A 13,251-nucleotide genomic window follows, 5' to 3' on the forward strand; every position below is an offset into this window, starting at 1 on the left:
CTACAACGGGATTTGTATTTCCAATGGTACAATAACTTCGACACCGTACACCAGTGCGTAAGGAGTTTCTTGGGTCGGAGTTTTGTAGGTTGTTCGATACGCCCATAGAGCTTCACCAAGCCGCTCATGCCAATCTCGTTTCTGCTTCTTTGTTATCTTGCTAAGCAAATTACAGAGAGTTTTGTTGAAGGCCTTAGCTAGTCCATTTGCAGGAGCATTATACATCGAAGACTTATGTTGTGTAAACTTAAACTTTTCACACAGACTTGTCATCAATCTGTCAACGAATGGAGTGCCATTGTCTGTGACGATGTATCGCGGCATGCCGTATCGATGAATAATATGGTTTCTGAGGAAATCCACCACATTCTCCTTTTTGACCTCGCGTAGAGGGATGGCTGCTGCCCATTTTGAAAAGTAATCTGTAGCAGCAAGGATATATGCATGACCAGCCGACGACTTTGGTGTAATTGGTCCTACAAAATCAAGACCCCATGCTTCAAACGACCAAGACGTCACAGTAGGATGTAACGGCTCTAGAGGTGTATGAATAAAATTTGCGTGAAATTGACAAGCTTCGCATTTCTTTGCAAATTCCATGCAATCTTGTACCATCGTGGGCCAATAGTATCCCATTCTTTTGACACGGTCATGTAGTTTCGGACCAGATTGATGTGCTCCACAAACTCCTGAATGAGCTTCCTCAATAGTTTTAGCAGCTTCTTCATCTCCAAGACATCTTGACCAAGTTCCAAGGAAAGAGCGCCTGTAGAGTGTCCCCTTGTAATAGATGAAGCGTGGAGCTTGCCGTCGAATCTCTGTTTTGTGCTTTAAATCTCTTGGCAGTCTTCCATTCTCTAGGTAGTCAATGAGTGGTTGACGCCAATCCACTGTGTTTATTTTGTAGACCAAAACAATGCACGCATCTTCTGTCTCTTCGTCTTCTAGAGAAGTCACTACCCACCGGTCGCAGACGGAAACTGTCGTGCTCTCCTCTGCCCCCAGTGCTAAAGTAGCTGCAAGATTTGCAAGAGAGTCAGCTATCTTATTGGCACTTCTTGGAACGTGCTGGAGTTTGACGCTTTCAAATGATTCCAACAATTGCGAAGCGTACTTGTGGTAGGGCTTCAAATCTTCTTTCTTAACCTCATATTCATCAAGAAGTTAATGGATTACCAACATGGAATCTCCATATACATCGAGATCCTGGATGTTCATCCCCTTTTCCATTTGCAATCCCAGAATAAGTGCTTGATATTCAGCAACGTTATTTGAGCACAAGTTTGCTAGGGAGAATGAATAAGTGAGGACATGTTTCTCTGGTGACACAAGGACAACACCAGCTCCGGCACCATCTCGTCGTGCAGCTCCTTCAAAGTATAGCTCCCATGGTGGAAGGATGTCAATGTTAAACACCTCTTCGCCAGGAAGATCGTCCAAAAGCTCCCAATGTGATGGAATTGGGTGATCGGCTAAGAAATCGGCTAGAGCCTGACCTTTAACTGCCTTTTGGGGCACATACGTAATGTCGTGCTGAGTTATGAGCATAGCCCACTTGGCGAGTCGTCCATATAGCACCGGTCTTGACAAGATGTATTTGATTGGATCTGCTCTGGAAATGACTCGTACTGTATATGCTTGCATGTAATGTCTTAGCTTTTGAATGGAAAAAATCATAGCTAAGCACACTTTTTCTATTGGAGTGTAATTTAGTTCGGCACCAAATAAGGTACGACTAAGATAGTAAAGTGCTCTCTCCTTTCCTTCTTCATTTTCCTGGGTGAGTAATGCTCCTAGCGATCTTTATTGAGCCGAAATATACAAGATGAGTGGCTTCCCTTGAATTGGTGCCCCCAAGACTGGTGGAGTTGACAAGTACTTTTTGATACTGTCAAAAGCTTTCTAACACAAGTCATCCCATTCGAACGGAGCTCCTTTCTTCATAAGATGGCTAAATGGATGACATCTTCCAGCCAGATTAGAAATGAAGCGTCGAATGTATGCAAGTTGTCCTTAGAGACCACGCAATTCTTTGAGATTCTTTGGTTCAGGCATGTTTTGAATCGCGGCGATCTTTGACTGGTCAATTTCAATCCCTTTATGCCTCACTACAAATCCTAGAAACTTTCCCGAGCTGACACCGAATGCACACTTCAAAGGATTCATTTTCAGTTGATACCTTCGCAATTTCTCAAACACATCTTGCAAATGAAGTAAATGGTCCTCCCGCTTTTTTGACTTGACAACGAGGTCATCAACATAACATTCAACTGTTTTGTGCATCATGTCTTCGAAAATTTTCTGCATCGCCCTTTGATAGGTAGCCCCTGAATTTTTCAGGCCAAAAGGCATCACCTTATAGCAAAAGATTCCCTTTGGTGTACGAAAAGCAGTTGCTTCTTGGTCTTCAGGCGCCATGAGAATTTGATTGTAACCCGCAGTGCAGTCCATGAAGGATAAAGCCTCGTGTCCTGTTGTGGCGTCGATCATTATCTCAGTGACAGGCAAAGGGAAATCATCCTTTGGACACGCATCGTTAAGATCTCTAAAGTCTACACAAACACGTAGTTGTCCATTCTTTTTCCTTACAGGGACGATATTTGCAATCTAAGTTGGATATTTGACCTCACGAACGAAGCCTGCATCGATGAGTTTATTGACTTCAGCTTCAATTTCAGGGATCAATTCAGGCCGAAAGCGTCGTTGAGGTTGTTTCTTTGATGAAATTCCCTTTTTGATCTCCAGACGATGAACTGCAATTTTAGAATCAAGCCCCGACATCTCTTTATAGCTCCATGCGAACACATCTTTGTACTCCATGAGCAGGTCGAAGTAAGCGTTTTCCTCATTAGGAGAGAGTTGAGCACTTACATAGATAGGGCGTGGCTCATCCGTGGTACCAAGATTCAATTCCTTTAGATCATCAATTGTGGATTGCCCCCCGTCCTCGAGGGTCTTAGGGGCTTCTGTTGGCTCCACTTCTCCATCCAAGATATTTTCTTCCGAGACAGTGACGTGGTTGGAAGTAGCAAGGATATTCTCATGGTCATCATCTTCACGATTAGTCAGAACTTTTTGGCCGGTGAGAATCACTGTACGTCCCTTCACACTAAGGGTTTCGCTTGTCTTTACCTCCAGTAGATCGAGGCGCTTCATGTGAGATGGGATAATGCTCTTGACATCATTCTCTAACTCAAATTTCTTCATGTTCCTTTTCTACTGACATCGTGATTTAGAGATGGCTCCAGTGTTCTCTAGCCGGTTGAAGACATTTCTCCTATGCTTCTTGACTTGCATGTTTTGTGGGCGATGGTTGATGGGTTTGTTTGCCACTCTTAATCTTTTGAAGACGCCCTTAGACTTCTTCATGCCTCTTGATTGACCACCCAATCTACTAAATATGGACTCGGATGAGTCAAGACTTGGACCCTCCAACCTATCAAAAGCTGAATAATGTGGTCTAGTAGATGATGGTTGAATCCTATCGAAGACAGAGCCCCTTTGTTTTGGTGTAGTGTTTTCACCTACACTTTCCTCAACTTCTTCCACCGCAATATACTGGGATGCTTGTACCGACTTTCTTCGAGCCAAGATCTTCACTGGTTGAGGTTCCGTGAAACCCAATCCAACTTTTTTCACCCAAACAAGCTCACCTTGTTGTTGCAGCTGCTGTTGAGATTTGTTGAGGCCGTATGAGGCAGCATCGATGACCTTTCCCATGGGCTTTAGGTTAGAAAAATCGTACCCTGAGCTTTTCATCAATTTGTAAGCAACTGGGTCAAATCCTTCTTTCCTAGCGCTAGGCATCTCCGATATATTTTCAAGGCTTGCAAATGGTGGATTAGATATCTTTTGGTTGCTTACTCGTTGAACTGGCAAAGTCATGCTTTCATCTAATGAAGATAGCTTACTTTCGACTTTCTTAGGTGCGACACGTACTTCACATTTTTCGAATGGAGTTTGTCCCTCCTTGCGACGTGACATAGGAATGTAACGTAGCACTTGAACATGTGAGTTAGACTTCACTTCTATGCTTTTTTTCTCATTGATTTCCTCAACTTTCTCACTCAAGATCTCCTTTGAAGGAGGGTCTTATTTCGTTTGTTGCTTCTTCGGAGCTTGTTTTCCTGTGGAGGCTATCTCCAATGGCATCACTTCAACTGGCTCTTCTTGATCGATGTAGAACTTTGCATCAGCGAAATGAGATTCGGCCTCTAAGAAAGGCTTAACCTCTACGCTCACCCTTCTTTCACCATTCTTGTAATACTTGAAGCATTGATGCATGGTTGATGCTACTACTCCGTTTTCGTGCATCCATGGTCTCCCTAACAACAAATTGTATGAAGTTTTTGAATCAATGACATGAAATATTGTTGTTGCAGTCATCTATCCAACGGTTAAATTGACTCTTATCATGCCGATGGCTCGTTTTCCCCCGAGGTTGAAACCTTGAATCATGAGGCGGCTTTGAGACAATTCATCGTCGGTGATTCCTAACTTCCTCATAGTAGACTTTGGCATGATATTCACTGCAGAGCCTCCATCTATGAGTATGCGATTAACCTTTTGTTTGTAGATGTATCCACAAACAAAAAGAGGTCTATTATGAGGTTTCGACCCAAGCATAAGATCTTCATCAGTGAACGCCAAAGATGCACTACATGCTGCACATCGATCAGGATGGTCCTCATAGATGCCTTGTTCGATATTTTCCTTTGATGTATAATGAGTAGGATTTTCTATAGCTCGTGCCATAGCAAATCGCATTTCTTCTGGTAGAGACAAATCTTGGCTCCATCCCATACGAGATGGGATTGTGTCTAACAACGCAAGAATCTTTGAGTCTCTTTCAATCTCCTGAATGATCGAGACTTGTAGATGGTTGATTTTCCTTAGATCCATCTTTTACTTCCGCCGTGTAACAAGACACTACATCAACAGAAGCTTCACTGAAATAATTTCGAGGGAAGAATTTGTCTAAAGTGATTGGCATCCAGGGCTTTACTTCTTCACGAGGGACAAGTAGAGCGCGCCGCTTCCTTGTTCTTTTCATTTGCTCCGCCTTTCCGAGACCTTTCCTTATTTGCTGGTGCTTTTTAGAAGGTTGTGAAATGGATGTAGTTGGCTTCCTTGCCTTTCTCCTGGTTACCAACGTCCACCCTTCCTCTTCCTCTTCATACGGCAATGGAGTAGGATATGAATGCAATGTTGGGCTGGACTTCATTACTTGTATGACAACAGGCTCCAAGCTCCCAAACTGGATAATTTGTGCATGCCGTTCACATGGTGAAGCATCCACGGCGACTGTGGTATGATTGGATCCTACTGTTTCATCTAAATCTAGCACAATCCTTCCTTCTTTTGCGAGCCTCATTATTTTCTCCTTGAAAGTGATGCATTTTTCGAGGGGATGACTCACCAATCTATGGTATTGACAATAGTTTGGATCAGATGTTCTACCCATTTTCTCGGGGCGTTTAGACTCAGGTAGCTCGATTATCTTTTTCTCGAGCAAGTCGTCTAGCATTCCTGACAAATCTGAATCTGGAAACGGGTACTTTTTTGCCTGTAATTCCTTTAAGGTGGGCCCTTCTCTTTTTGTATTTGCATCCTTCAAAGATGACTCTCTCTTTTGTTCACTCTTTGGCTTATTTGAAATTTTTACTGGAGCAGATGTGGTGGAGACTGCCAATGACTCTTTGGTAGATTTCTTGCTAGTCTTTTCCGTCTTCTTGAAATTATTTTTCTCTTTCCTGACGAAATCTGAAGAGCTTGTACCACGGCTTGAGATGCTTATCTCCATGTCGTGGGCTCGAGTTGCTAATTCTTGAAAGGACCTTGGTTTTATCCCCTGTAGGTTGTATAGCAGATCCCACTTCATCCCTTGGATACACATTTCGACAGCAGAGGTTTCTGATAGACGATCTTTGCATTCAAGACTTAAAGCTCTCCATCGACTGATGTAGTCCAGCACTGGTTCATCTTCCCATTGTTCAGTCTTGGTTAATTCGGTCATGCTGACTATGCGTCGTGTACAGTAGAATCTCTTCTTGAACTCCTCCTCCATGTCATCCCAACTATCGATGGACTCTCGAGGGAGATCAGTGTACCAATCGAACGCAATTCCCTTAAGGGAACGAACGAATTGTTTGACAAGCAAGTCTCATGCTGTTCCAGCGTTGTTGCATGTCTCAATAAAATGAGCGATGTGCTGCTTGGGGTTGCCTTTCCCATCGAATTGCTGGAAATTTGGGGGTTGATAGCCTTTAGGCATCTTCAATTTGCTAATCCTCCTCCTATATGGTTTCTCGTACAGCTTCTTGTCGCGAGAACCTTCTCCCAGTTGGTTCTTGACAGCGTTTGCTATCATATCCTAGATCTTGTGGATGGTGAATATGGACTCGCTTTTAGCACTTGATCCGGAACTCTCTCCCTCGAAGTCTACTTCGTCCTCTTCCGAATCGCTTTCTCCCTTTGGACGTTTTTCAAGCTTTTTGTTTAAAGCAGAGACCTTCTCATTTTGTTGCTTGATCTGCTCATCTTTTTCTTCTCCATCCTTCATTAACTTTTGAAGGAGGCCCTTCAATTCGACAAGTTGTTCCTCGACGGTCTTGGATTCAATCACCATAACTGTAGCAATAGTTGTTTGTGATGATTGAGAAAACTCAATCATATCAGAAGTTCGTCGTGGAGTTAAAGGAGACGAGGCACAACTGCTTCCTTGATCTCCTTCGTCGAAGGCATCGAAAAGCGGGCTGGTATGGATAACCAACTTATCAGATCTGGCAGGTGGAGTCCTATCTGAGTCGTGTGTATAGAGGGCCAAAAAGGCTTGATCTCAATCAAGGTTGGTCTTCTAGAATGGAACGGCACGTCCGATGCTTGTTGTTCTTCTTCTAGTTCTTGAGATTGGTTTTTAGAGAAGTTTAGAGATGGTTTTTGAGTAGAGAGGTTTTTCTGTAGAGAGATTTTTCTCTGGATTTTTCATGTGTATGAAATGAGGGAGCAGAGTTCTATTTATAGAGTTCTCCTAAGCTAAGGTTTCAAGATGACCGCTAAATGGGCCTCATATCCATTTCCACTTCCTTTCATAAATGACCCATTTAAATTAAATCAAGTCCATTTTGTTGGACTTTATTATTAATTAAATGAGTTTAACTAAAATAAATAATACGGGCCAAAGTAACCCATATTAAATATTTAGTCAATATACCCGAGTCAACAATTTGACTTTGACCCAAACAATAAGTAACGATACTTGATAAAATTTCCATGCCTACACTCTTCTTCACGCTCAAAATCCTCTCTCCTTCGATTAATCTCTCTCCTCCATTGATGCGGCTTTGAGTTCTTCATTACAGAAGTTTTCGAGCTTTCTCTTCGCCATTAAAGCGTCTTTCGAGCTCTCTGTACTCCATTGAAGCAGCTTGTGCGGTAAGTTTTTTTAATCATCGAGTTTTGATATCATTATCTATGGTTTTTTGTTAAATTTATCGTTGGTCTGGTTAATTTTTTTATTCTTAATAGTGAAATTGGAATTGTAATTTATAATTTCTGAGGTTATGAATGATTAAAATGAGCGCTTTTGGTTCTTAAGTTCCTAAAATTTAGAACAAAAAACATTAACATTCAATTTTATGTGAAATTTGGTTGAGTTTGTGTATGAATCTATGTGAACTGAGTGAATTCTTACGATTAATTCTAAGCGATTAGATCTATATGATTTTTTTAATGTTTAATTTTAGCTTATATTTTTGTAGAAATTTAGAGCTATAATTTATACCTTGATATCGATCCTAATTAATCAGTTTATGCAGTGATTTATCGTCTCATGGTATAAATTCTAGCTGTATTCTATTATTAATAATCTTATCCTCTTATACTCATAAAGTAGATACAAAATTAATAAAAGTAAACCAACTGGATTCAAAAGTACATAATGCCTGGTGTCCTATGTTTCTATTTAGTGGCTAGGGGTTGCAAGCTTGTGGGCTGTTGTTTGTTAGTGTTGTGGTGTGGTGTAGGTTAACGTTAGGGGTGGGGTGTAGGATAAGCTGACATCAAGATTGAGGAAAGTGTGAAGTGTTGTTTAGAGAATTTTGATTTTGATTTTTTTTTTTTTTGAACTTTGATTTATGCTTAATTTTTGTAATTTTTATTGCATATATGTTTGAATAATGGCCATAAATAAGTAAACTAAATTCTTTTAAAAGTAAATTAGATATGTTTAAAAGTAGAAGACTTGACTGCTCCGTAAGTAGATAATTACAAATTCTTAAATGGACCTGGTTCACACTAATTTATTGTGAACCTCCAACATTAGAGACAATATGATTGTTTTATTAATAAAAAAAAGGTCACTAAATTAATATAAAGGTTATTATGTGGAAGAAAAAGTTAGTGTGACATTATAAAACTTATAAGAGGTTAATTTTTTTAATGAAATTTTTAATATAATGGTCAATATGAATAATAAAGATCGCTATGTTAAAATTAGGTCACTATTCAATATAATGTCGTACTTTAAGTTCATAATAACATTAAAGGTCACACAAGTTTTTAAAAATGTGACTATGTTAAAAATGAGGTTACTATATTAAAATTAGGGATCACTATGTTGAATATAATATCAGTTACGTGGGTATAAACCTTAGGTCCCACAATAATATTATTGTGGACCAGGTCCATACAAGACTTTCTGGTACAAATTCTTAAATGGACCTGGTTCACACTAATTTATTGTGAACCCCCAACATTAGAGACAATATGATTGTTTTATTATTAAAAAAAAGGTCACTAAATTAATATAAAGGTTATTATGTTGAAATAAAGGTTATTATGTTGAAAAAAAAGTTAGTGTGACATTATAAAAGTTATAAGAGGTTAATTTTTTTTAATGAAATTTTTAATATAATGGTCAATATGAATAATAAAGATCGCTATATTAAAATTAGGTCACTATTCAATATAATGTCGTACTTTAACTTCATAATAACATTAAAGGTCACACAAGTTTTTAAAAACGTGACTACGTTAAAAATAAGGTTACTATATTAAAATTAGGGGTCACTATGTTGAATATAATGTCAGTTACGTGGGTATAAACCTTAGGTCCCACAATAATATTATTGTGGACCAGGTCCACACAAGATTTTCTTTTAGATAAAATTTTAGTTGGCAGATTAGCAATTGACAACTAGATTCTCACACTTTTACTGAATTCTAACTTAGTGTCTAAGGGACTATCCTAAATATGAAATCTGTAATTTCTTGAACAAACATCATTGAAAAAATTTAAATTATCTACTTTTAGAATATTGTATTATTTGTAGATTTTCATAGAGATTCTTAATTTTTAAAAAAGTAGATAGAAAATTAGTAAATGTAAATCAATTAGTCTATAAAGTATGTTTACGTGAAGATTTATATAAAATGTTGTCTCTGTACTTGTGGTTTTCAGTGAACAATGGAGCGGATTATTAGGACATTACTATATCTTTTAAGCTTTTGCGTTGAATGCAATATCACTTCGTATTTGTTATTATATTTGTATTGAATTTATTCTGTATAATATGTCAATTCTAATGTCTAGCATGGGTTTTGAGCGGCTCAATGAAATATATGGAGTTTTACGAATGAATTCTCTACTAGCTAGCTTATATTTTATGTTTTGGTTTTCATTTTCTTGCCATTGAGGCTCTGATCATAGCTTAAATGTTGTTATTTCCAGAAGAGTCCGTCTTTTATTGGTGCCTTTTACTAATATAGATTTCCACTTTAGTTGTCTCTGGCGATTGCCTGGTCAATTTGGTTCTGCCTAAACAATCGCATATTTGAGGAGTTAAATCTAGATATGAATGTGATGGCAGTAAGTTTTGCCAAAGATTATTGCGGACTATAATTAACTTATACGCATTCAAAGTATTCAAGGTGTCTACAAATGTAGTGCAATAATTAGGCTCTTCTTGGTTTTTCGCGCCTGCAGGTATGATTAAAGTTAATGTTGATGCACATACTTGTGTTGACTCACACGGTGGTTTGGGGGTTGTGGCGAAGAATGAGTTCAACCATGTTGTGTAGGATTCTGTCAGAAAGACCCCTGCTAACTGGGAGGTTGAATTAGCTGAGGTTGCTGCTATCAGATTTGGGTGTCAAGTTGCCAGAAAGCTGGGATATGAGCAGATTCAGATTGAAAGAGGATGCTCTGTCTGTGATCAACAATATTTGTTACAATTCGAGTGATTGGTCTCCAATTTGGCCTGTTTACAATGATGTTCGCTGCCTAGCTAATTCAATTTTTCTCATCTATGAAGAGAGGCTAATATAGTAGCCCACTCGGTAGCTCGATGGGAACCTAGTACTAGCTCTGAACACATATGTAAGAGTTCCTTCCCCCAAACCCTCTTATCTTTGGTGGAGCTTGATATGATTTGATGAATAGAACTGTTTTCCTAAAAAAAAAAAAATTTAAAAAAAACTTGACTCAAATGGTAGAGCACTATGCGATGCATAGAGGTGTAGGTTTGGTTCCTACATAGGTTTTTTAAAAGTAAATATAAGAACACTTTAAAGTTATTCAAAATATATATTAAAAGTAAACCAAATTATCTCTAAAGTATACGAACAATAAATTATCTTGAAATGACAAATGACTATGAAAACTTTGTTATAACACCGAAATCAAGTCTTTGCCTTTCACATCTTAGAAAATATAAAACACTCTAATGCTATTCAACATATAGATTTAAAAAGTAAATCAAAATGATTAAAAAGTAAATTAAATTAGCTCTAAGGTATAAGAGCAATTAATTGGCTTTTTGTTGTATAGTGACTATGGAAATTTTGTTATTAAACAAAAGCCCGAGTCATTGACTTTCATATACTTACAAGATTAGTCAAGTTATACGAAAGAAGTTTGTGGAACTAATTTAAATATTTTGAAACTAAAAAGAAGTAAAACAATATCAAAAGTAAATAAAAAATAATTCAAGAGTATATGTATAACTAATCATTGAAAGTGAAACATGGGTAGGATAAATAAACCAACATGGGATTCAAACCACATTTTTTGTGCATTTGCACAATGCTCTACGTGTTGAGCTAGTAGGCTGGAGGTAACAATGCTCTTGACATATAAATTTTATTTTATGTAAAGTAAATAATAATCGCTCAAAAGTAAATAATAAATACTCAAAAGATGATATCAAACATTTATTTATTTTATTATTTTTTTTTTTACGCAAAAGGGGAAACCATTATATTACATCAAAGAGAAACATATCTCTTTGGGCAAAAGATAGTTCATCCAGTACATAGTGCTACTTTGACTGGACCTGAAGATCGAAAAACTAAACATAAAAAACATAACACTAAAATAAGCATCAAGCAACTAAGAAAAGGCCACAAGACTAGAGCATTAGTAGCAAAAGGATGTCATGGAACAGCAGCAGTTGCGGGATGATTAAGCAGCTTTTGAATCCGGGATTTCTACAGCATATATATCAAACAGCTCATTCAGAGGGTAGTAGCAAAGCACACTTGATTGCTGTTGACATCTTTCAATAGCAACAAGTTTATCAGACATAGATATCAAACATTTAACCTTAACCAAAATTTTAATTCAACACATTCAAATTCTCCATTTTTACTACTTTAACTCACTACAACTGTATTATGACATCACATTATCATAAACACACCAGTATGGCCGAAAGTTTAACTCACTACAACTGAAAAATTAAGAATGATTGAGATTCTAGCTAGTCTAGCTTGTAGATTTTATTATATAAGCAGTTTTAAATCTTTGGGATGTTGCAGCTATAGTATAATCCCATACTTGTGTGATAAGCACAAGATTCTGGCCAACTTTAAGCCTAACATTGCAATTGTAGAATAAATCACACTACCACAACCTCGTTTTTCTTTTTGGATATTTGTTTGTCTTTGTGTGGGTGTGACTTCCCTACGGGTCCACTCAAAGTTTATCTCCCATTATTTTCCTAACACAATAATTTATTTGTTGCTTACCTTACATTGAAAAATAGATGTAATTTCCCCAAATTTTGCAAAATTGACTAATATCTCAACCCACCTTCTAGTTTTAGCTCATTACAAGCTCCATTATGATATCAAACAACTAAACTCATTATTCAAAAGCATAAACACACAAACATCCAGTAGTAGAGTCAAAATTAATAAGAAACTCAGCAATAACACTAGAATGATTAGAGACAAATTCAACTGAAAACCTAATTAAACAAAAATATCGATTGAAACCCTAGTTTTAGAACATATGATGTGGATTCTAATCCCTTATTTAGTCAAGTTTTTAGAAAACCCACAATCTTGAAAGAAAAATCCAACCTTGAAAGAAATCTTTAAGATTGAATAAAAACAAACTGATATTTCTCTTCACAAGATCACTCTTGAAACTCATGATTTGAATTCCAAATTAATTAACCTACCCATTGACGCTAATTATTTTGAGATTAAACTCCTAGCCTACTCCTAGACAATAAGTGTTTAATGTTCTAATCTTCAACCAACTCTTTGAATTGAAAACTAGCAAGAATCGTTTAAGCAAAAAGCTAAACAATGAACTTTTATTCAACTGGATTTTTGTGTATTTGTTATGTGTCTTACAAAGACACGAAAATCCCCTATTATAGACTAAAAACTAACTAATTCTAAGCCTAATAGGACTAGCAAAAAAAAAAAAAATAGGACCAGCAAAAGCTCCTAGCCTTTGGCTCCAAGTAACCTAAGTTGAATAGGAAAACTAGTTCTACTTAGATTAGGAAACTAATAACAAGACTAGTTTAACTTAGCCTATAATTCCTAAAACAAATCCTAATCAACTAAGGAAACTTATTCAACTAAAATAACAGAAATTAAAGGAATTTTAAGTATTTAAACCAAGAAAAACCCTTTCAAGTGAAAGGTAAAAACTTGCAAGTAAAAACTCTAGAAAAATCTAAGAGTATTTACCTTATGAATAGCAGCAGCAGTCAAATGGCACTTTCTGTAAGAGTATGACACTTTCTATAAGAGTGTTTAAAGTGAGTGTAAGAAATGGGAGCCTATGATGTGAAGGCTATTTATAAGCTGAAGCAAGGTGTCCAATGATACTTATTTAATTAATACTATAGAGCCAAGAGTGTAATAATTCTTTTGACAAATAAGGTCACTCTCTGTGTATACTTGTGTTTACAGGAAAAGATTTTTTCCTTGACAATAAGACATACTCTTAGA

At 37.2% G+C, this 13,251-nt stretch overlaps 1 protein-coding gene across 1 annotated transcript; it reads right to left on the reverse strand.

The window, feature by feature from the left end:
- On the reverse strand, nucleotides 1-1,644 carry LOC145577889 (uncharacterized). The gene is made up of 2 exons (XM_081635310.1): nucleotides 1,177-1,644; nucleotides 1-1,068 (listed from the first exon to the last, which is right to left on the reverse strand). Exons 1-2 carry the CDS (start codon nucleotides 1,642-1,644, stop codon nucleotides 1-3), a joined length of 1,536 nt encoding a protein of 511 aa, XP_081491436.1.
- Between the last annotated feature and the right edge of the window lie 11,607 nt (nucleotides 1,645-13,251).

This window comes from Chenopodium album, chromosome 14 (assembly GCF_948465745.1).
Source record: "Chenopodium album chromosome 14, dcCheAlbu1.1, whole genome shotgun sequence".
NCBI classification, from domain to species: Eukaryota; Viridiplantae; Streptophyta; class Magnoliopsida; order Caryophyllales; family Amaranthaceae; genus Chenopodium; species Chenopodium album.

Excerpts from the sequence above, each read along its gene's own strand:
- LOC145577889 (XM_081635310.1), bottom strand. The coding sequence starts at position 1,644 with ATGCAAGCATATACAGTACGAGTCATTTCCAGAGCAGATCCAATCAAA. Across the intron at positions 1,069-1,176 it reads TATATGGAGATTCCATGTTG|CACGTTCCAAGAAGTGCCAA; the intron begins GTAATCCATTAA and ends GTCAAACTCCAG.